Raw genomic sequence first — 26,042 nt, forward strand, 5'->3', positions numbered from 1 at the left:
AAAAATATATATATATATATATATATATATATATATATATATATATATATATATATATATATATATTTGAATTTACATAAATACATTCTTCTTCTTTTTAAACATATGAACGTATTAATAAAATTGTAAATTCATTTTAGATAAATATATATATATAAAATTAACCATAAAAATCCGTCTCACAAGACCGAAGCAAGACACACACAACTTGACGCAAGTGACGCAACCCATAGCACCGCGTTATAGCAACAACACCGACCGCGCGAACGCGCGTCACACAGCAACTGCAGGCTCTGACAAACACACATACAAACTATACTATACTTCTGCATAACGTGTCTCTTTTTACAACAAAAATGTGAATTCTGCCGGTATTCAGACAGTCCCATGCATACAGATACAGATCCGGCCTACAATCGCCTACGTAGGCGAAATTTGTTTGACATTTCTAATCGTAAACACAGCCATGTCGAAGCCTGCAGTAATGTTTTTCATTGATGTTATGGCAGTCCACTCTGCTTATTGTTTTTCGAGAATCTTGCACTCCTGTTTGTCATTGTGCACGAAACTTCATGCCAATAAATCATCAGAAATATTGCTGACTTGTGCGCGTCTCAAGCGCACTCTTTCGCTCGTGCTAATGCCTGTTAGTTGTCCGTGGATTTGCCTATATTTGGCGCTGAAAATGGAAACGTCTTTAGACACGTTTATGTCTCAAAAATCGATCAGGATTTTTTCACAAAAGTGATAGCCCTGTAAAGTTGTTATTATTATTGTTATTGTTATTTACAGTTCGTATTATGCTCTGTTCATTACTGTTCTGTCTAAATAAACAGGACATTTGCATTTACATTTGGGTTATGCAGTGTTTTTAATTTATATTTTACACTGGGGTGCCTTGAGATTTTATGCACTTTTGAAAGGTGCCCCGACTGAAAAAAGTTTGAGAAAGGCTGATCTATAGGGTGAAATATTATGCCTGGATGTGTGAACGAGTAAAAATAGAGAGAGATGTACAGTTTAAATGTGGACCTCAGAAAAAGTGCAGTCAGCAAACACTGGTGATCATTTCTGCAGGCTGCATCTGCTAATGTGACATCAATTTTAGTGTCAATTTAAAGACACTAAAATTCAAATTTTAATAACTCTTTCACTTAGCCCACCTTGAAACTGTTACTGAAAAAAACGTACTCAGCAATTGTTGCCGTTCACCATATTACTAGACTAGCTTATTCATGCAAGTCCATTGATGTTCTGGGTGCTTTGATAGTTAGATGAATTTAAGAAAATAAAGAAATTACTCAAACATGATAAACCTTTGTTGCAAAGAACTTTATATTAACTTTTATTTTGACTCTGATTCAGATTCACAGCCTTTTAAAATCACAATGCTGTATAATTTAAGGGGGTTTTTTTATCACTTTGAGCAGATTTTACAGAACAAAAATTAACTGTTCACATAAATCTCCCAATTCTTTCCCATGCAATGTTTTATAAAGCTCCTCTGACTTAGCAATAGCAACCGTAGTCAAGGTGGGCGGAGCTTAAAGGGTTACTCAAAATAAATCACGATGATGCTTAATGCATATATATATATATATATATATATATGTGTGTGTGTGTGTGTGTGTATCCTGCATCTATCCAGCAAGATTTCTGTAAATCAAGAGCAAGCGCCCATCTCTGCCATGACCGCAGTGGGTCTTTCCTGCCTCTTCGTCGTAGCCTGTTCTGTGATAGGAGCTAATCAGAGTCTCTTTCTCACTAAAGGCCTGCTAGCTGAAGTCACTTAGCTGGGTTAACGTCAGGCATAATGAAATATTAAAGTCTGTCTGTAACTGCCACTATTGTTGCCCCTTGGAATAAGATATAACCCATTTTTGACAAGTTTTCATCCTCCTCACATAGAAGACACTACACGCAAACCAAATCAGCTACAGAGAACAGGGTAATGAATAATCTATTTCATATTCCAAAGGCACCCGCTGCTTAGAGAGAGAGAGAGAGAGAGAGAGAGAGAGAGAGAGAGAGAGAGAGAGAGAAAGGAGGGAAGGAGACAGGGAGGCATATAGGGTGAAAAAGGATGAAAAGAAAGGAAGAGAAAAAAAAGAAGGGAAAAAATAGATGCGGCAGATGATACCGCCAGCCAGCCGAAGGCGTCACGTGACACACCTAATGTTTAAATAATAAAAAAGGGGATATAAACAAATCATTAGCCCCCCCGATGGTTGTTTAATGCAATTTCTTAATGAACATAATAGCCACAACTAATAATGAAAGAAAATAAAAACATCTAAATGGGCCCCAACTTATCGTCAGCGCTCAATTATTTCCTTGTCAAGTTGTTATGATTTAATGAGCCCCAGTGGGACTGACGGCTGTCAGTCAGCTCTGACTTTTTGACACCATTACAACTTCAAATAGAGCCGCAGCCACGCTGCTTTTCCACCAGCCACACGCTGCTGAGAGGATCTGACAGGCCCAAGTAGAGAGAGAGAGAGAGAGAGAGAGAGAGAGAGAGCGAGAGCGAGAGCGAGAGCGAGAGCGAGAGCGAGAGCGAGAGCGAGAGCGAGAGACAGATAACGCACACACAGATTCTGAGCCAGCAAAAGACACCAACACACATCCAAGTCATTACATGCACAGCCGACTGATGTCTCGCATACACACTCGCAGGTGTGGGAAACAAACGAGTGGCTCCGCACACGCATGTGAGGAAAACAAGGACAAACAAATCTCATCGCTATCGTACTTAAACGCACACTCTCTTTCTCTTCGCCATTTGATGCAAAACCCAATCACAGAGGTCATTATCTGATGAGGTTTGTTAAACTGGCGGGATTCAGCTCCCCCTCATCCTTTCTCTTCCTTCCTCAACTTAATGATAACTCTCAATAGGTTGGCCCCACATGGGACACGCGGAGCCGCACTATTTTGTTGGCCATTAATTTGGCGCTTTGAAGCCATAGCTGTGAAGTAGAGGCAGAGAAAACCCCCCACCAGGCTGCTTCCAAAATAAGACAATCCAACGGCCTGAAACAGAATATCAAATGCCGTCTGCCTGTCTGTCTGACGCTCCATCTGTCTGTCCCCCAGGCACCTCGATTGGCCGAGGTGTGCGCGCATGCGTCACTGTGGCAGGGCTGTAAGCGTGAGGTGATAGGAAGAGCTGTGGCACGTGTGTTAAAACCTAGTGAGTCGCCTAGGCATCATCACAGGAGCGCTCCCCGTGTGAGGGCCAAGAGGTGAAGGCCTAATAATATGCTGCCTTTTAAGACACCTTCTTTGGCCAAATTTTAAGGCAGCATCCTTAGTGGGGCAAAAAGAATTTGCAGAATGCAATGTGACAACTCTGAAAAATAAAATAAAAATAAAGAAAATAAAAATAAGATACAACTAAGAAAAATGTTCATTATATAGCTGATTCAACAGAACAAAGAAAAACGTCCATTATATAGCTGATTCAACACCAAAAACAGCTGTACCTCATTTTGCCTAATTTTTTTTTTTTTAAGGTTTATTTTTTGACATTTTTGCCTTTTATTAGGATAGGACAGTAGCTAGATAGGAAGTGAGGTGGGAGAGAGAGAGAGAGAGAGGGGGGGACGGGATCGGGAAAGGTCCACGAACCGGGACTCGAACCCGGGTCGCCCGAAGCACAACAGCGCTACATGCACTTGCCCACGAGGCTATCGGCATCGGCACAGACATTTTGGCTAATGATTTTGCCATATACTGATTGGCTTCATCACTGTCTCCTCTCCACCAGTAAGCTGGTGTGCGGTGGGCATTCTGGCGCAATGTGGCTGCCGTCGCATCATCCAGGTGGATGCCGGCATGCCGCACATTGGTGGTGGTTGAGGAGATTACCGCCTTCCATGTAAAGCGCTTTGACTACCCAGAAAAGCGCTATATAAATTGAACAAATTCATTAATATTATTAATGTTGATTAAGAATATAATCGCTTCACAAACATTGATTATTTATGCTTCGCATTGTAATTAGCTTAGCAACATGCTAATAGCAAACTTTAAAAAAATATATATTCAAAAAGGACAAACAAAATTAAATATTAATAAACATAATATAAAAATATATACAATATATATAAAATTGATTATTTGATTTTGTTTAACACATTATGCCATTAGCTTAACAACATGCTAACAGCTAACTCTTTATAGACTTTTCTTCCCTAATGTGATGTTTATGCAAGTGAAATGGCTTCTTGAACAAGACGTAGGATGGGACTTGATGTTGCTTGACTGCATCATTGAATTGAACCATTATTTGTTTGTTTAACATATTGTCATTAGCTTAGAAACAAGCTAACAGCTAACTCTTGTTTTCAAAATAATTGATCGTAGACGGCAAAGCGAAATGTTGATTACAAATACATTCAACTAACAATCACTAACATTGATTATTTGTTTTTATGCTTAACACATTGTTATTAGCATAGCAATACCCTGACAGCTTACTCTTTTGTTAAATAAACCGATGAACAGAATAATGTTGATAATAAATATAATTGATTCACTAAAATCGTTTATTTGACTCATTTGCAACATGTATTCGACTATATGTTTGTCATTAGCTTGACAGCAAAAATAAATATTCAAATAAATATTTTTTGTAGTCTGTTCAAAGTTGCTGACTATGTAAAGAGTCCCAAATCAGTCATTTATGAGGTATAATTTTCAGCTAGTGATGCTGCTTTGGACGTCAGCTGCCTATGTAGGCATTAGACATCAAGGGAACTCACTGCGTTTTGGAACTGAGCCGGAGTGTATGGTGATACACACATAAATATATAAAAGTACACAAAGGAATCCTCAGATAAATGATAAACTAACTGAAATGAACTATTAGCACATAGTCATCTTTACCTTCTTTCTTCTAACCTAATATGCAAACAGCAGGTGAAAGCCTGGAGCAGACTCCCAAATTTCGCATATTTCCATACTGATGCTTGCTAGTTGGTCTTCCTATAGGAATAATGAAGCACATTTGCAACATTGCACAGTAGAGACAAATTATGTGATTTTAATGTCAAACATTAATGGCTAAAACAAATTCCAGATAAATTGAAAGAAAGATACAGCGAAAAATACAGTACAATTCATCTGAAATGACAAATAAATACAGGAAATACATTTCTTATTAGTACGACTGACTACAGTTACTATCATGCTGTCAGATTTGATTAGTAAAGGTAAGAGTGGACATGGATATTTTCTTGTTCAAAGCAGTCCTGCTGGTTTAACTAAACACATGCGAGGTCTTTGCTGACCTTAGAGGAACAGCGTGAGAAGCTACTAATCCTGGATGAAGGGGGACTGAGAGACGGGCGTGTGACCTTTGGGCTGTGTGTAGTGTGTGATTCTGCACCGTGTGCTAAATGGTACTGCTCCGGGGGCCTTGCCTTGTGTACGGCTCTCTCACACACACACACACACACACACACACACACACACACACACACACACATATACCTGATGGATAGGATTTTCCAGTACCTTTTGGCTCTCATGCCCTTTTCCCGCCTACAACCCCCCCTCAAAACTAAACATTAAACAGCAGGTTATGACATAGGTTGATGTTCGTCTTCCTGTTCTTCATCCATCTGATGTTCTCATCATGGTCCTTGTGTCCACACATCCGTGCCGGGTTTCTCTCTGGGTCGGTAAGTTTTAAAAGTAATGGACGCAGCATAAATATAAGGAGAGAGAGGGTAGACACGGTCCCGCTCCGCTCGAGAGCAGCGAGGAGAGGCCCCCTGTCACTGCCCACCAGGAATGATTCATGTGAACAATTTGTCCTAATTACTCCAGCCCAACACTTTTGTCACTATTAATCTTACACACACGCTCGTACACACTCACACATGCACGCATAGGGCCAGTCAGTGGAGATCAGTGCCCTCGCAAATTGAAATAGATGGCCAAGACGATGGTGAGGAGGATGATGGCGCCCAGGATGAAGACCAGGACACGATTCTGAATGATCCTGTGGGTGAGGAGAGGGAGAGATGGAGAGAAAGAGAAGAGAAAAGAGATTTTATGTTAAGGACATTAATTGAGACGGTAGTAAAAACTACGATTTAACATCTTCACACAAAATAACATGCATGTGATCGAGTACATGCCTCGCATCAAAAATGAATAAATTTTTTTCTGACTGAACTCCATCAGATCGGTCTAAAAACACAAACACATACTATTGTGCAAAACATGTCACGGCATGACAACTTTGCCTTTTTCCTCACCATCTGTCAGCAGACACGCTTAGAGCATTTATTTCTCTCTAAAAAGTAAAAAGTGTAGCTTGTGGCATTCCTCCAGCTAATAAAATGCACATATTTACTGAAGGAATTCTCCATAAAACTCACTTTCCTATTATCACATGACCAAACAAAAAAGGAAAGACTCCATAGATTCACTCAGTAATTCACAAAGTTCTACAAATCAGTTGCAGATTTATTTATTAAACATATTATGGCCAATTTAATTGTGATTTCAAGTATAATTCACAATAAGAGAAAAAGAGTAACAACAACAAACATACCGTAAAAACATTAATATTATGAAATATTATTACAGTTTAAAATAGCTGTTTTCTATTTTGATATACTTTAAAATGTACTTTAGTCCTGTGATGCCAAAGCTGAATTTTCAGCATCATTTCTCAAGTCTTCAGTGTCACATGATCCTTCAGAAATCATTCTAATATGCTGATCTGCTGCTCAAGAAACATTTCTTCATTTTATGCACTTTACCATCCATATCATACAGCAGAATTTTCCCCCAAAACAGAAAATGCAGAAAAATGTCTGTCTGCTCAGAACTAAGAAAAACAAACTGTTTGAAAAGTGACAAAGTGGGCGTGTGGATGAGTACAGTGAGGGTGAGAGCAGGAGTTGAGACCCTGGGATGATCTCTCGGGGTGAGTTTTTGTCTCCAGTGTCATTCCTGATAAATGACAGAATTATCCCATGTGCTGACATGTGGAGAGAGCAGGACCACTGTCCACTCCTATAAGCAGGAGATGAATAACTCACACACACCCATTCATCACCACTGCAGCAGAGCAGCACTCTTCCCCATCCAAACACACACACACACACACACACCTCTCACAGATACAGAGATGTACAGTAAAGAAAGCAAAATAGCATTACAATACACACCTCAATGCTGCTGCACAAAACTGACTAGTATTCATTTGTGTTTATGCTCCGATATGTTTATTTTGTTACGATAAACCATCAGAGGCTTTTTTCACAGCACTGATGAAAGGTGAGCTCTGATTGGATGCTGGGCTGGCATAATTCATAATTGGGAGTGCATGCTTGACGGAGGACATTAATCAGAGCATGTTTAGCAAGGCCAGATCTCCCACATGTCTCTTTAAGTAACATTCATTATTTACACTGGCTACACACACAAACACACGTTAGGTTTTGGTATCTTCGTGGGGAATTTCCATAGACATAATGTTTTTTTATACTGTACAAACTGTATATTCTATCCCCTAACGGCCTAACCCATGATGCTAAAAATCAAGCTTTGCCATCACAGGAATAAACTACATTTTAAAATATAAAAAGTTATTTTGATCAAACAAATGCAGCCTTGGTGAGCATTAAATACTTCTTCAAAAAACATTAAAAAAGTCTAACAGACTACAAACTTTGTATATAAACTGATGAACATTACTGTCTTTTGACATATTGTAACCATGAATTTATAAAATCAATAAGCCAATTGAAGCTGTTCTGCACAATGATTCTACCCTGGTAAAAAGGGTTTAGGCAGGATCGTCATTTACTGTGTATTTTAACACACAACCTCTAGAAAATTCACGGACTCATAAATCAATTTCTACTAACCTTAATTTTCTGACCAAAACCTCAGCTGTAGATTTTTGACTGAAGTGCAAGAGATTAAATACAGTGTGTGTGTGTGAGTGGATCAGGGGCCAGGCTGAGCTGTTAGCAGTAATGTAGATTAATCTGCCTTTGGTAAGGCTGCTCTGACAGGCCCTTGAGGGTGGGCGGAGAGGCCCCGGGCAGCCCCACATCCAGAGCGAGTGAGTGAGTGGCCCAGTCATCACAGAGAGCAGCCACGCTTCCTTCACTTCAACAACACCAGGCCTAAAAACACTCTGAAAAAGACACTGGAAAGTGCACGAATCTATTCACTGAGATCCGTTGTAATTTGAGGAACATGTTTGGGGAAGTAATTCATCCTGTCATGTACGAGAGCTCAAATACTCACTGATGGAGGGGAACTTTTGTCTGTAAACTTTAAAATCTTCCCTTATGGCAGTCCCTTTCAACTTTAACTAAATATAACCACGAATGGATCTCAAAGAACAGAAGAACCAAAACACTATTTGTACACCTTTTGCACCTCTCTCAGAACCAGTCTGAATACTTGAGAGGCAAATGATGATGTAACTGACTGTTACTAAATAATCTGTCCACAAACAAACTTGCCACATTACCTTCTTTGTTTCCTTGATCTTAGTTTCTGAGAACACATTTTTGACATTCAAAGTAATTAATTGTAATCATATACTCAGTTATTTTAATATACAGTATAATGAATATATATATATATATATATATATACACACTCACCGGCCACTTTATTAGGTACACCTGTCCAACTGCTCGTTAACACTTAATTTCTAAGCAGCCAATCACATGGCGGCAACTCAGTGCATTTAGGCATGTAGACATGGTCAAGACAATCTCCTGCAGTTCAAACCGAGCATCAGTATGGGGAAGAAAGGTGATTTGAGTGACTTTGAACGTGGCATGATTGTTGGTGCCAGAAGGGCTGGTCTGAGTATTTCAGAAACTGCTAATCTACTGGGATTTTCACGCACAACCATCTCTAGGGTTTACAGAGAATGGTCCGAAAAAGAAAAAACATCCAGTGAGTGGCAGTTCTGTGGGCGGAAATGCCTTGTTGATGCCAGAGGTCAGAGGAGAATGGCCAGACTGGTTCGAGCTGATAGAAGGGCAACAGTGACTGAAATAACCACTCGTTACAACCGAGGTATGCAGCAAAGCATTTGTGAAGCCACAACACGCACAACCTTGAGGCGGATGGGCTACAACAGCAGAAGACTCCACCGGGTACCACTCATCTCCACTACAAATAGGAAAAAGAGGCTACAATTTGCAAGAGCTCACCAAAATTGAACAGTTGAAGACTGGAAAAATGTTGCCTGGTCTGATGAGTCTCGATTTCTGTTGAGACATTCAGATGTTAGAGTCAGAATTTGGCGTAAACAGAATGAGAACATGGAACCATCATGCCTTGTTACCACTGTGCAGGCTGGTGGTGGTGGTGTAATGGTGTGGGGGATGTTTTCCTGGCACACTTTAGGCCCCTTAGTGCCAATTGGGCATCGTTTAAATGCCACGGCCTACCTGAGCATTGTTTCTGACCATGTCCATCCCTTTATGGCCACCATGTACCCATCCTCTGATGGCTACTTCCACCATGTCACAAAGCTCTAATCATTTCAAATTGGTTTCTTGAACATGACAATGAGTTCACTGTACTAAAATGGCCTCCACAGTCACCAGATCTCAACCCAATAGAGCATCTTTGGGATGTGGTGGAACGGGAGATTCGCATCATGGATGTGCAGCCGACAAATCTGCGGCAACTGTGTGATGCCATCATGTCAATATGGACCAAACTCCCTGAGGAATGCTTCCAGCACCTTGTTGAATCTATGCCACGAAGAATTGAGGCAGTTCTGAAGGCAAAAGGGGCTCCAACCCGTTACTAGCATGGGGTACCTAATAAAGTGGCCGGTGAGTATATATATATTCATTATACTGTATATTTAAAGGGACAATGTGTAGGAATTTCTCCCATCTAGTAGTGAAATTGTATTTTGCAGTCAAACGAATTGTGCTCTCCAGCGCCTAGCTTTTTCAAATGCGTGTTGTATCTACGGTAGCCGTTATGTACCAAAAAGCTATGACAGGATGTCTTCTAATAACACTTCGTCGAGTTTTCCTTCGGGTGAACAGGTCTGTTATTTCAAACAAACTGCAACTTGACACAACGAGCAAACGAATGTTACAGTATGAATTACTGACTGAAACTTGCCGGGGCAGTGACAAGCGCCTCTCACTGCTCTGCTCCTCCGTTTCTGCTGCGTTCAGTTACGTGACGCTGGCTCTGAACGGAAACGCGTTGTGGAAACGCGTTGGCCTAGTACTTTTTGTCCCTCTCTGCTATTATAGTTTTTCAAGATGGCGGAACTACATGGAAGCCTCCGTGGACCTACCCGTCCCATGTATATAAAGATAATTAATTCTTAGTTTACGAGGATAAGTCAGATAATTGGCAGAGGTATTTGTACACTAGTGATGCGCGGGCGACTCGTAACCCGCGGACCCCGGGGTAACCCGCGAGTCGGGTTGGGGCGGGTAAAGAAATTGTCACTTTATTTGCGGGGCGGGTTGGGGCGGGTCATTATTACTGTTTGTTTTTTAATCCATGTATGTTGCTTGCAATTTCCAGCCTATATTAAATATTTGGGAATATCTATTTTCGTATTTTATTAGGTTATTTGATAATACGAATGCCGTAGCAACTTAACTTGCGTGAGGTCCATGAACCTTTGGCATCACGTGACACGTGACGTGTCACGTGATGCCAAAGGTTCATGGACCTCACGCAAGTTAAGTTGCTACGCGCCAAGAAAGCGGCGCGCCAAGCAGCTCCGCAGCTCCCGCCGCCAGCCACGACAACAACAACAACAACAACGGAGAAATAAAAGTGAAGATGGAAGACGAGGTGCGGGAGAAATTGAGGTCGGGAATTTACCTGATTAAATTGAAAAGAAAAATAAGGTTAGGCTGCTAAATCTAATGTTTGGGAGCTGTTCTCAGAAATAGTTGCAGCAGGAGACAACAGTAGCTAGATCGGCTAACGTTTCCTGAAGTGCAACTCGTCTGAAAAATATACAAACAGTAGCGCCACAAAACGGGCACTTCCAGCATGTCAAGACATATTTGTGGGGGGGTCTAAGAAATAAAAAATGGTTTAGCCTATTAGATGAATACAAACGCTGCTTTGTAAATGTTGAAAATGTTTATTAGTATCTTATTAATATGACCTGATTTATGATTCATATTCATAATCGTCTCTTGTTGCCAGTTTACAGGGTTTGTTTCCTAGCACTTTCAGGCTGAAATAAAGGCTGTTATCATTTACATTACAATGCCTAGTAGTATGTCTATTTAACAGTCGCGGGTGCGGGGCGGGTTGTAAAAATAGATACAGTGGTGCGGTGCGGGCTGGGGCGGGCCAAATAATTTCATAAAAGCGGGACCCGCGGGTTGGAAAAAAAGCCGACCCGAGCATCACTATTGTACACCACTGAGGACATATTTATGAATAAAAATAATGATTTTAGATAATTAAATACCTAAAAAAGTACACATTGTACCTTTAAATAACTTGTGTACTGGACTAATTGATGCTGAAAATTCAGCTTTGCCGTCACAGGAATAAATTACATTTTAAAATATATTAAAATAGAAAACAGCTATTTTAAACTGTAATAATATTTCATAATATTACTGTTTTTATTGTATTGTTATTGTATCATATTGAAAGGTGATTCTCACAAAACTATATTTTCTGCTCACTTTTTTAAAGGTAGATTTAGGTGTCTTTCCAAAAAAGGACACTTGGAGACTCCAAAATGACACCACATAACCAAGTGATATAAGGAATCCATATAATTCATACATTTATGCACACCAAAGCACCCATGAAAAAACAAACAAATAAAAAAGTGTATAGTATGTGTTCAGTGCAACAGAAGTCAAGTTGCGATACCGAACAGGACCACATAGAGATGCCGAAAAAAAAAAAACTAAACCAACCACCTTGACCTGACTGCATATGCCTACTACAGTACACGGATACATTCAGAAATACTAAACACAGCAACATACACACGACAAATCAAAACATTATCCTGAATGTGTGTGGAAACAATGTGAATGTACTGAAATATGTCTGTGCATAGATACAGTGTGCGATCACTGCATCAAGAGCTCACACATACACAGTTTGTTTGCGCATCAATATAACGGACTCACGCGTCGCTTGCTTACTGTACGATTCCTGTACGTCACTGCAATGGTCTTTACCCATGATTACAATCCTCATCCATTAAAACTTTACAAGCAAGACGCTGGTTTCCTTTATCCAGTCGAGAAACGTAGTTTGCGTATCATCTGGCCATTCAGCTGTTTTACAGTAAAACATGCACAGAAGTGAATAATTTACTGAAAATGATGGACTGCAAACATAGAAGTATAAAAAAAAAAAATCTAAAGATTATAAATTTACGCCCAGGGTTACAGGTGCTTGAGCCATTGTATATGCTCAGTGTGATAAACTCCAGACTTAATATAATATAATATAATATAATAATAAAGATTATTATTTAACATTTTTGCAGCACATTTAACAGGTTGGAGTGATATTTTTCCTCCCTCAAATCAGGAAGCTGACTAGATTGGAAACTACAACAGGAAAAGGGGCATTGGATACTTCTGTGACTAATCTGTGGTTCCTCTATCTCCAGTCTCACCTGGGTTGAATCACATTAAGGGGAGGACAGAGACAGAGAGAGCAGAAGAAAAGGTTATATCTGTTGCCTGTTTCATGGAGGTTCTATCCCATGCTGAACCATGTCTGGACAGAACAGAGCAGGACCCATCAAACCGCATCCATCCTCACTGTCAAACACATGACAGAGGGCTGGAGGAGACCTGTTCATGTTGTCACAGCTCATAGCTCAGGGTAAACCTTCTTTTACACGTTCACATTTTCTGTCTCTGTCTAGCTTAGGTCGGAAAAAGAATCAGGGGCTCAAAAATGCACATCTAAAATCAAATAAATAAAGGTTTCTTCAATGTAGCATATAAAGAAAAAATCATAACATTAAAACTTCACTGACTCACAACCATGCTCAACTAATATTAAATATTAAACACTCCAAGAACTCACAGTTGTTAAATTGTTAGCATGATCTCATGTACCAATAGAAATGTATTATGTCACCAGAGATAAGACTCTACGCAGTTCAATTCCCATGCTGGAATAAATGAATTTATGTTTTTTAATGAAACAAGTCAAACTGTAACTCTGGTAGATCACATTTGGTTTCATTTCATTGACTTGATTAAACTCACTCAGCAAAACCTATTCACACACTACTACTGGAAAATATTACCTAAAAAAAGTAAAAACTATAGTAATTTAAGTATATTAACAATCATTGGGGTCGGTTCAAATTTTTTGTTTTTGAAAAAGTGCTCACCAAGACTGCATTTTGATTACAAAAATACAGTATAAACCATGTAATATTGTGAAATTCCTACAAATTTCTTTTCTTTTTTTTATGTCATGCTGAAGCTGAATTTTCAGCATCATTACTCCAGTCTTCAGTGTCATATGATCCTTCAGAAATCAGTCTAATATGCTAATAATTTGGTGCTCAATAAATATTTCTTATAATGTTCAATGTTGAAAACAGTATGCTTGATACATTTTTTTCAGGATTCTTTGATGAATAGATCATTCAAAAGAACAGCATTTACAGAAGTAGTTTTTTTTTGTAACAATGTAAAAGAGTTTAATATAACTTTTGATTAATTTAAAGCTGCAGTCCGTAGCTTTTTTTGGGTAAAAAATTATCCAAAATACATATTTGATTAAATACATAACCAGCCAGTGTTCAAAACTATCTGCTTGCCGTAGGTCGATTCAAAGCGGTAAGCTTGTAATAATGTTTTTAATTCCAGTGGTACTGGTGGATTTCCGTGGGAGATTCGAGCATGTCTGTGAGTCATTACGTCACATCTGTACATATAAAGAAGGAGTCTCGGCTAGTATAAGCTATACTGCGTGTGAGGATGTTGGAGGTGGAGATTTATAGCCTTATCTCACAGCACTTGATATAATTAAACTTATCAATCATATAATCAGCGCGATTTGCTGCAATGTCAGAACCAGAACAAAGGAGGATGTTTCTTACAAGTTTAGATGACAATTTCCGGTGAAAATTCTTATGTTGGTCATACTTCCAAAAAGAATAATCTGTGATTCTGAATGACAGTATCCACACCGGCGCGGTGACTGACAGCTGTACAGCACACTCTCCTCAAACACTGTGTCTGTGTTCATCCGCGCTGTGCCGTGTCGAGGGTGTTGAAGTACAACCCACGTAAAGTTGATAATTCCGCGAATGACTGCAATTGCAGATTTCGAACAGAGATGGCGACAAAGAGGAAAAACGCCGGACTGCAGCTTTAAAGCATGCTTGCTGAATAAAAATATTATTATATTATTTTCTTTAAAAAAAAAATCATACTTTTGAACAGTAGCATATAACTTTACATGTATAATGTGAAGACAAGGATCCACAGCGTCTGTCCTAAATACTATAAAAAAATCTGTAAATTAAAAGTTTTTCCTGTTTAAGAATAACTAAAAAGTTGGATAAAAGTCACGTTATGTCAGAAATAATCAACAGTTTCCCCCCCCCCCCCCTTAAATTTTATAAAAGCTGATCAAACCACCTAATTACGTTTTTGTTTTTATGGGGGTGTCTGCAAACCCCTCTTCAATTTAAGACCCTTCAGTTGAGAATCTCTGTCTGACTTAAGCACACTGTAACTTTCTCAGTGTGAAGCTCACAAGCCGAGCACTATATGTAAGCAGGCACTGCCCAAATAACTCCTTCCAAAACCAGCAGACAAAATTAAACGGAGTCAATTGGGTTAAAAACATAAGTCTAACCTCAGAAGCACAACGCCAAAGAATAAACGACTGTGTGCGTGAGAGAGAGAAAGAGAGAGAGGGAGAGGGGGAGAGAGAGAGAGAGAGAGAGAGAGAGAGAGAGAGAGAGAGAGAGAGAGAGAGAGAGAGAGAGAGAGAGAGAGAGAGAGAGAGAGAGAGAGAGAGAGAGAGAGAGAGAGAGAGAGAGAAAGAAGGAGAGAGAGAGAGAGAAAGAAGGAGAGAGAGAGAAAGAAGGAGAGCGAGTTCAAGCTACGAAAAGCCCATTTATCAGTGGAGGTGGTAGAGGAGTCAGAGACAGATGAAAATAATGAGGAGTTTTCTGTCAGGAAAGATTTACAAAATCGTACCCGCGTTATTAAAATTTAAAACCTTTTTCCCCTTCTTTCCCACTATTTTTTTCTCTCTCTCTCGTACACTCTCAGTTCCCCTTATTAGTAGCCCTAATGAGGGCAGTGGTACACCTCTACGCCTGTGTGTGTGTGGGGGGAGGTGGGTGACAGAAGTTTACCCCATTTGAACACCACCACCACCATCACCCAAGCACCACACACACACACACATTCATAAACACACACACCCTTTCACAATCATCCCAAAACAAAACATCCCCCAGCAAACTCTCATAACAACACAAACTGAAAACAAACACATACAGTCTAAAACCTGCATTTTTGTCATTTAAACCTCTTAATAAACAGCAAGTTTTAGAAGTCTGAAACAATTAAAACAGTGCAACGTAATATGAAATACTACATATTCTAGTCACTAATCATATAATCAAATTTGAGTGTGCATTTTCTTTTGAAGCCGATAAAAGGAATCACTGACTGTGTAAGTGGTCTGTATTTTCTTTTTTCTTTCTTGTTTTAAACACATCATGTATTGTACTGCACTGGAGCAAGACAGAAGCAAAAAGAAGTGAAAGTGGGAGGAGAGTCAGCAGGATCAATGTGTTCACTAATGGTCTGACTGATGGACAGGAATCTCTACGTGTGTTGGTACGGGGAGGAAGGCCTGTAGAACTGATCCTGTGTTAGAGTGTGTGATCACACTCTAACAAAGATAAATGTTTTAGCAGGGCTTCTCAGCTGCCTTACTGTACTGTACATGTCAAAGCGGCCTTTAAACCACCTTACCTGTCAATAGCTCAGAGCTTTAGATGTAATAAAGACAGGCAATAGCGTTCTTTTGTAGTCGCTTTTAGAGTGACGTAGAGAGTCAGCAATAGCAACTGTGATGGAGCTAGCAGCTGTCAGTGAGAACTGGACTGAAGGGTGATTTTGAGATTTATGCCAATGGTACAATTGTGTTTTGACCAATTCAATTAATTTGCCAAAATGTTGCCATTTTAACATTGAGATATTGGCCAATAACTGTACTCACAACCTGGTCAATTTTAGGGTGCCCTGTTTTCCAATAATTTTATTAATAATATTTTTAGTAAATAGTGAAAAAGTTAAGTTACCAAACATACCGGACACAACTGTTCTCTAAACATCAGCACGGGCTATTAAAAACCTATTTAAAAAATGTCATGAAATGTCATGAGAAGAGCACGAACAGAAGGGACTTGTACAAGACTTTTAAGGCTTAATCAAACACACACACACACACGCACACACACACGCACACACACACACGCATACAAGAACGCCAGGGGAAAAAAAACTGCATTTAATTGCATGTAATTGACTTAAAAAGTCCCCAGCACTGTGTAATTCCCAAAAGAAAAACAGTAGTTTGCCCTCCAGAGCATTCTGAAACGCATACACACACCCACACACATCATGGCTACTTTAACAGGGCTGAAGTGTATAATAGAGCCGTTAAATAGGGTTTTATTAGCGTGATTATGGGGTGGTGGAGCTTGCTACAGTACTTTTATCATCTGGAGCTGGACTCAGGAGCCGCTCCAATCAGTGAGGTCTGACTGTCCTATCACGCACCGTTGTGTAGATTCAGGTAGAATATCACTGAACTTTGGATAGCACAGATGAATCTTGAGATGTTGCCAGTGCTGCAACTGTGAATGCCTCCAAATGATTTCACTCCATATCTCTCTTTCTCGCTGTCGTTGTGTCTATCATCAGAACGACATGCCGCCTGTGCAACCCACTCATGGATAAGTCTGCTTCTTAACATGGATCAACAAACTAAGACGAGTGTAAAAGGTTATAAAGGGAATTGCTGAAGAGAGCACCAACACACAGGCATGAATATTGTACACATACACAGGCTGAGACTGGCAAATCACACGGCCCCGTTCAACTCGTAGCGCTCCAACTCTGAAAGACAAACGAGCTCCTGCACATTTGGAGCAGCCCATGTGTCGGGATGCTGTCTTTATGAGCTACACACACACACACACACACATACATAACGAACACTTCTACGCCACACACTCATGTATTTTTTATTGCCCAGCTAACAATCTGACTAGAAACCTAGACTGGGATTACTAGACTACAGGAGGAAAGAGGGAGGGATGGAGAGTGAGACTAGGAGAGAGGGAGTAAAACAGAAGATGAGTTCAGAATCAGGTGCTATTTAAAAAGGTTGAGACAGAGAAACGGAGAAACACTTTGTTGGCACTACTTCCTGGAACCTCTTTCGCTCGCAAAAGATTCCAGCAGCTGTAGCCTGCTGTCGTGGAGTGTCCAAGCGAGATTCCCTGCTCCCTCTAATTTTCCGGTAGCCCGGGATCATTCTTCTAACTGGCACTCTGCCAACTTAGTAGCACTCTCTCGATTTCTGTTCGAAAATCTAGTGAGCTGCCTATACATAAACAGTATTTTGGGGCATTGTAGGTGAATTCCAACATGAAAGATACCTCAAAATGGACAACCTCATTTCAAACTCATGAAAATAAAAATGTATATAAATAATATAAATATATATATAGTCAGAATTCTTGGCACCCTTGGTAAATCCTTTTGATCTTTGATTAAAAAAATTTGCAAAAATCTAACCTATTATTGAAGTAAAATAATTGAAAATAGGGGAAAATCTCTATGAAATATGTTATTTGTTAAATGTTATATTATATAATTTAAAATATATAAAAAATACAAAACAGTTATTTAAAATTGCATTTCATAATATTACTGTTTTACTGTATTTTTGATTAAATTAATGCAGCCTTATATATTTGTGTTTGCTTTTTCATTTTTATGATTATCACAATACTGTATTGTTGACTTACCAACATGTTATTGTCAAACTCCACTGAAACTGAAAGTCAAGACTTTGTTATATAGCTGCCTATATAGTGTCTGCCTAAGAAGTCTAGGTAGGCAACTCACTAGGTTTTGGACCAGAATTTCTTTCTTCTTCCAACTTCTTCAGCTCTTTCATTCTGGCAGTTTTTTGTATTTTATCTCACCACTTTCTCTTATTCTATAAAACTCTGGAATCTCTCAATTTCATCATTCCTCACTTGTTTATGCCTTTCCTTTTTTTTCTTTTCTCCATCTCTAGAAGGAGGGTGTTGATGTCAAAACGAGGTAGCGGATTAGTGTATATCTCAGGAACTTTCTCAGGGAGGGCATGCCTGTGCTTCACCACAGCCAATAACAAGGCAGTAAATATTATGTCTGAGTCTATGTCATGGGTAAATGTGCCGAGGCAGCAGTCAGCGTACCACTACTAATCCTGATTTCCCAGCACCCAATGCAGGAAACTTCAGAGAAAACAGAAACCCTCGCTTGGCTGCTCAAAGTTCTCCCAGAACCATTGCACAGGTAGGTGTGCCTATTTGAAATAACTGGGAATTTTGAGGTTGTGATAGAAATAAGCATTGCATTAAAATGTTTTTTTTTCTTTTCTCTAGGCTGTCGGGACCTAACCTTTCCGTGAACTCAGCACAGGACACGCCACTGGTGAGGTTCAATGGACCAAACCACAAGCAAACAAGGTTTCAACAGGCTATAGATTGTATCTGTACTTGGAGAGACATATCACTAATTCCTGCTGTTGAAGACTTCCTTCAATCTTTGACATCCTAACATCCTAACATTCCTAACTGCACATTACTCTGTAATTTTTCTAGTTAGTCACTAAAATGTAAGTCTTTTTAGAGGCGCTTACAGAAACATGAGATAAAGATGCCCAGGTAAAGCAGCACTGTCTTTAACTCCCTACGCTCTGACCTACAGTACCAGGCTGAGCAGGATATTGAGACTTACTCACAGTGTAATACGATCCCTCAGCAGCGCTCCAGGTTGACTGTGAATACAACGGCATTTATAAAAGTGAGATAAATTACTTTCACACAATTTGGGCGCGCTGCTAAGATTTCCGACAGAAAAGGTGGCTGCATTCCTTGAGGGAAGCAGCTGGGGATTGTATTTCCAGGCTTGTTGAAAGGGTGTAACACTAACCATGGAACCATGGGCCTCCAAAACTATGATGCTCATAAATTTTTATTGTTTGTTCAGTATTGAAATCTCATTAGAACTCATAAATCAGTGGTCTGTGTTGGCTGGTGACTTTCATGGAGAGCAGAGGAAAAAGGAAACGAAAGAAAGGTTGAAGTTCTAGACGCTCTGTGTTGGGCGGGTCTGACCCGAGGCCATAGTTTGTAACATCTCAGTGTTGTGTTACACTAACAAAATCTAGTTATGAAGAGACAGAAAAATAGAGCAAATTTTTAGAAGAAAAATGTGAGGCTACACAATTTAATATAATTTTATGGACCAAAACTGACATTTTCCGGCATTACTCAAAGTAAATTCCATAAAACACTCCAAGTTGTTACTGTTTTCCCCCCAAAAAGTCCAGAGACATGCTCTTTCCTTTTAATAACAAGCAACTTTACATAACATCATGCCGACATGTTTAGTTTAGCTAGAAGCCAAAGTAATAATCTCCACTCCCTCTAGTACATCCATTCACCCTGTGTTATTCTCTACAAGACCAGTGATACACATACCGCAGCAAAGCGATCATTTAGAGCACGGATGTAATAAACAAATATTTATTTTATGGCTGACAAAGTTAACATGTAAATGTGATAAATGATATACGTTTAAATATGTTAACACCCTTTTTTTTAATATGACATCCCAACTGTTCTGTTTGATTTCCGAAAACTAATTGGAAGCTGACAGCACCTGATCAGAGTGCACACACACACAAATTCCCTAGTGAAGCACTTGTTTATCCGCAAATGATGGAGAACTGACGAAAACACATTAGGGCTCAAATATTAAGATGACCCTCTGGCCCAATGCCACTAAGAAAAGTTTAAAAAAGTTTCACTCAGATTATGGTCACGCAGATTCACTGATATTGAAACAACAGAAAGCTGTTTAATTTGAAAGTGCTTCTGTGTGAGCTGCGCTGCATATATTGCTTTACTATTGACAAAAGACTATGGACCTTTTTTTGCTTGCGATATTTCACCAATGTGACTGCACCTTAATAAATCAGTTTTTTTTTAAATCTATAGAATCTGTTTTTATGCGAATGAGACGAGTACAGAGTGCTATTGACAAAACTATTGAGTGTCATCCACACAAACCAGCAAACATATTACATGTAGGCCTATTAATTGGCTATCTATAAAATATCTGTTACCAATGAAAAATATCACTGTTACATTGATGTGTACATTTCTGAAAATATATTATGATACAAACTCAAGTACAAAAAAATCTTGCTCGCTGCTGCAGCCTTGATCTCAAATTGCTACTGATTTGTTACTGAGAATCAGTTTCAATACGAAGCCTGACAAAGGCCTGTGGCGTGAATTCACACTAACAGGAAATCTGTACCATGTAAAAAACATAACCACGGCACTGCATGTCTTCAGAGAAGAGCGGAGAGACCATCATATGTGTGGCCAAAGATTGAGTGGAACTTGAAAAGACAAGGATACAATCAGGATAGGTTGGGGGGATATAGAGAAGGTTATACTTTTGAGAGGGAGCCTTTCAAATTCCTATCCAGAGGATAATAGCTCTCAGAAAACAGCACTTAATCAGCTCAATGCTTCAGCTGTCCTTGCCATGCTGTGTCAGGGGAGTCACAGAGAGGAGCATTGAGTGTCCAAGATGATTCTCAGAAAAACTAATCATGTGACACTAGATTTCCATGCAAAGGCACCTGGAATGACATCACAAGCGTGGTTAATGAACTAGCTGTTAAAAACGGGGAGAGCGAGGGAGAGTGAAGAGCAGACCTTTCCAGCACCTTCTCTATCAAATAAACACAAACTTCAGCCTTGAAGCTGTTGTTGTGTTCCACTTCTATCCTCAGGTGATTCTGGCTGCATGAGGATGAGGTTGCACTAATGGAGAGATGGGGAAAACAACATTGATAGGAAAAGCAAAGCCCATGACTTATGCCGCTGCAAGGTCGACCCATAAGACAGATGGAGGGAGGTCTGACATTTGGAGATTGCGATGGATCGAAACATTAAAGATAAATAACATTTTTACATTTTCTGAAGATAATGAGAGTGGTGCCATTATGCTATATAGGTTGCCATAGTGTTGCTATGAAGTTGTGGGTATTAGAATGTTACTATGGAGTTTTGGGTGGTTAGTTCAAGACTGGTCCTAACTTTTTAAAGTCAGTTAAATAAAAAGCAATAAGATCAGTCTAACTTGAATCAGAAAAGTACTGTAAGACTGATTATCCCTTGAAAAAATTCTAGTTGGTCAAATTAGTTCTTAAGACTTATCATAGTGGCTAAGTTTATGCAACTGGCCACAGCTGTGCGATACGATATTTTAGGTGCTAATGGTCTATAGGATTTTCCAGGGGGAAATATGAAGTTTTGAAGTTATTAAAGTTAAAGTTCATAATTATGATGGCGAATGGCAAATACTTTTTCTACAAAAATAAATAAAGCACTTTTTTTTTGTAACTCTACTTCTACAAATTGATGAATAAAGAATGCACATAATTTCAATCAATTTATGAATAAATAAACACAATTTATTATGTTCTATAATAATTGTACAATTATATTGTATTTTGTACTGAAATGTAAATGTTATGGTAAATAAAATAAAATAGTATTTTCATACATTTCAACAAATTTACAGTCAACTACAGATCCACTGCATCCATCCTGTTTTTTCACTCACACAACAAAAAAAATCCCAAGTCTCCCCCTTATAATTATGGGATTGTGGTGGCATTAATGTGCGTTTAACTGTGCCATCTTTCAAACTTGACTTAATTCCACCATTAGTAATACTGAATGAGCCGCATTGGTAGGGCCCTATAATTTCCGCGATCACGGAATCGGCCAATTAATGCAGAATCTAGCGTTAACGCGGAATTTCGCGGAATTTTACATATTTGGAATGAAATTCTGTTTTTGTGTGGGAGAAGAACGTATGTCTGGGGAAAATGCAGACAGGGGGAAGCAAATCTGGGCGACACAACCCCTCCCGTCATTTCAGCTCCAATGACGGCATCAAAACAATGAAAGCATGGCGAAGCGGCTCTCCACGGCTCTGCTTTCCTCGGCGAAAAAGTTAAGAAACTCGACGCTAATAGCCCTCAGTACCAAGCCGAGCAGTTCGCACGTGACTTATGAAGTGTTTCCCATACATAGACTAATTTGTGGCGGTGCGTCACAGAATCAACACCGGCCGCCACATATTGCGTTTCGTTCATTTTGTTTAACGCTATTTAAAACAAGCAGTGCATCAGTTGCATTTCCTTTCCCTGCTCTCCCTCCGTCTCTCTGTCACTCACGTGTCTCTCTCTCTCACACACACACACACACCCGTGCACGTCTGTCTATGAGGTGCCGGACTGGACAAAAGCGAAGTGACACTGCGCGAGAGAGACCGAGTGTGTCCGAGAGCGCGCTCGACAGTGCGCGAGAGAGAGACAGAGTGTGACTTTTATTTAAACTTATATTAACTAATATAATTTATTTTACTGGACAGTTTAAAGCTCATAACCATATTTTGTTGTTACTTGAAGTACTTAGAGTGCAGTGTTATGTTGCATGATGCAGTATTTGTGCTGAGAAGTAAGAGTAAATGTCTGTTACCTCAATAAATTTAAGGTCATTCCTATTTTATTTGTGTACATTTTAATCATTAACATTAAAGGCACACTCTTTTTACAACTAAAATAACAGTAAAGGGTAAAAAAAAAACTGAATTCCCAATAATTAAAACGGAAAAAACGGAATTTGGGAAAAAATAAAACGGATTTTATAGGGCCCTACATTGGTTTCATAATATTTTTTTCATCATTCAGGAGAAGATTTTGAGCGTAAACCTGCATCATACTCTCTTAGAAGCTCCATAAAATGTGCAGTGCACAGACAAACGTTGAGGTTATAATGTTCAGGAACAGTGTTCAAAATAAATTTTAACCACTCAAGTTCGTCAGCCTTAGCGCAAACTTTTTCTGGGGTGGAAAAAACAGTGACCACACACTAGCAGGCCTCACCAACTTTTTTGCGTATTACGTGGGCGGGGATTATTTAAGTGAGGAACATTATGACTTCATAAGATCCGGAAAAAGTGGTTTGTAGTTTAAACGAGCCGTTTGTTGTAGTTCTTGAAAAGTGGATTCTGTTAAACAAAATATCTCCTTTTGGAGTGGACTTTGAGCTTTGTAACCTTGCAGATCTTTTGTATGCTCAAACAGCAACATTACACACTAAATAAAGTTGAAAAAGTGAAAAAGCATAATAGAACCCCTTGTGTTTTTTTGTGGAAAAGGTACATCGCCATCTTGCTCCAGCTTAAGTGATTTGAGCTCACCTTACACCATAATTGCGACTTCCCAACTCATAATACAAACTCAAGTAATGATACTGGAATAAAAAATTCCAGTGGTGAGAATAACTGATCTTTAAACTCAGTCTGCTGTCAAATGAACTGCCCATTTCTACACCGGTTCAACACCAGCTCATGCTGCGGAGAATCTTCCTCACAAGCTCCTGCAGCAGAGCTTCAGAAACCACAGTGTCATCCGACATCTTTCCACTTGACACTACAACAGGGGGTTTAGTCACTTTAAATAATCCATGCCATTCCATTAAAATTGCAGACCCTTCTCTTCCTCTTACAAAACGTCTAGAAGAAACTCGTCCCTGGACTGGAGCAGACTACCGGAGAAAGAGAGAGGCAGAGAGAGAGGGAGAGGAAACGGAGGAAAGAGCACCTGGGGATGGACGGAGGGCTCGATGAGAAGGCGGTTCCTGAGTGACACTAATTCACTCATGATGACTTGCCGCTCTCCCCCCGCAGTCCTGATTGAAGCGCAGGCCATCGGTTTGGTGCAATAACAGCGCTATTGACTTGTTGCACCGGCTCCATTTGGTTATTGCCCTGGAGGCTCCGATCAATAGACTCAGCACTAAATCTGACTAATCAGGCCCTGCAGCCTCCAAGGGTCAGGCTGAGGAAAACTCCAGAAAATCTATGCCACGAAAGAGGAAAAGAGGTAGAGTGAGAGAGAGAGACAGAAGAAAACACAGGAGGGGTTGAGAGAGTCCTCTAAGCTCACTGACAGCTGTGTGAATTAATTGACGAGGATTGCTGTTCTGCTATAAAACTCCTGAGCGGGAGATGGAGAGGTGGGCGGCGTGCGCGCTGAGCTGTCAAAGTGCGCCTAATCTTCCAGTTCCTGTGACCCGACAGGTTACAGGTCAGGGGGCGCCCGTGCTGCCGAGGGACTGCACCGCAAACTAGAGTCAAGGAGGAAATCCATATCTGTGAAAAAATATGGATGTGCTTGAAACTGATTGTACTTCTTATGTAAACGAGAAGCATATTCAATCATGTTCACGCAAAAAAGCAAAGATGAACCCGCTTGTCAATGTTTGTGGTCCCTGCTCTGTGAGCCTGTCTTTTTTTTTTTTCTTCTCAGCTTAAGCAAGTCCGCTCTGTGATAGAATGGCTCTCTTTCCATAAACATACAGCCAGCATATCATAGTGGGACACTATTGAAAATTTATAAGGGAATGAGAATCAATAATTTATACCAAAGTCAAGCACTAGGGTTTTTTTTCCCTCCTCCACGGATGGTTCTGAGTGTGTGTGAGTGTATCCACATAGTGAGGGGAAGAAAAGAAGAGCAGAGGTCTGAATCTCAATGCTTTGAGAGAGAGAAAAGGAATGGAGGGCTGTGACAGACAGTCCCCCTTTTCAGCACCTTCTCTCTGAAACAAACACCAACTTCAGCCTTGTTTGTGCAGTTGTTGTTTTTCCACTTCTCTCTCTTTTTTTCTGTCATTTTCTCAGTGCCCTACTGTCCAGGATCTTTTAGCTTACATGGGCACTTTCCTCTCTGCACACATCTACTCCCTATAGTATCTTAGGCAGACTGAAGAGGAGAAGAACACACATGCACACACCTAAAACCAATACAAAAACAAGCAGCATTCCCCTACATTGTGACTTGCACTGTTCTTAAGTACGGGCTGGACCTAGTCAACTGGTTCTACCACTTTACAATACATTATGTATGCAGTAGTCATAGATCACTTTATATGTGGTCAAATAAAATTAAATTAAATAAATAAAACAATTAAAACCAACAAAATATAAAAAAAATGAAAAGAAATAAAAGAAAAGTAAAACAATAATTAAAAAACAAAAGCAGAAAATTACTAAACAAAACATTAAAGATCAATAAATTATTTACATGACTTTACAAGTCAGGATGACTATGAAATTAGAAAAATCATGCACATTTTAATGTATAAAAACTACAAAATTTAAATTACTCTAATTTATATAAATTCATGATTTCTATGGATACATCGTCACCCATCATGTATGGAGCACCTGAAGAACATGGCAGCTTATGGGCCCTTTCCCTCCCCAAATCAATTCAAATTCAGCCAATGGACACAAATCATCCAAATGCGCATCAGGGAATTTCAGGAGGTCATGCGGGACCATAGTGGGCGGGGCATATGGGCTACTCAATGAACACCTCCAACTCAATGCTAGAAATGGCACAGGATCAGATAAAGGCTTGGACGTATTCCTCGGGAACATACAGCACGCAAATAATTGTGATGCTGAAGGCAAACCGATTGCACATCCAAACACAACTGCGAGGTCATCATCTTTTTTCTCCAGGGGTTCACTGACCGTCCTATATTGCAATTACTCCTTGGCAGCTGTGGGCTCTGTGGATCCCCTCTGTTCTGCTGGCTTAAAGAATACTGCTTAGTTCCATTACAACTTGTG

At 39.7% G+C, this 26,042-nt stretch overlaps 2 protein-coding genes across 5 annotated transcripts in view; both read right to left on the reverse strand.

Moving 5' to 3' along the window:
- Positions 1 to 26,042, reverse strand: part of entpd1 (ectonucleoside triphosphate diphosphohydrolase 1) — a 266,701-nt gene that overhangs the window by 234,558 nt on the left and 6,101 nt on the right. The gene's annotated exons all lie outside the window — the stretch shown is intronic.
- vti1a (vesicle transport through interaction with t-SNAREs 1A) overlaps positions 5,024 to 26,042 on the reverse strand; it is a 142,766-nt gene continuing 121,747 nt past the window's right edge. For all 4 annotated transcript variants that reach the window (XM_056268816.1, XM_056268815.1, XM_056268817.1 and 1 more), the window contains one exon: positions 5,024 to 6,010. Coding sequence is in view for 2 of the 4 variants with exons in the window: in XM_056268815.1 (XP_056124790.1) it covers positions 5,917 to 6,010 (94 nt within the window). In the remaining 2 variants the exon portion in view is untranslated. The remainder of the gene's footprint in view (positions 6,011 to 26,042) is intronic.

The sequence above is a fragment of the Rhinichthys klamathensis genome, unplaced genomic scaffold, assembly GCF_029890125.1.
Source record: "Rhinichthys klamathensis goyatoka isolate OS25496 unplaced genomic scaffold, OSU_Roscu_1.1 h1tg000277l_1, whole genome shotgun sequence".
Taxonomy (NCBI): domain Eukaryota; kingdom Metazoa; phylum Chordata; class Actinopteri; order Cypriniformes; family Leuciscidae; genus Rhinichthys; species Rhinichthys klamathensis.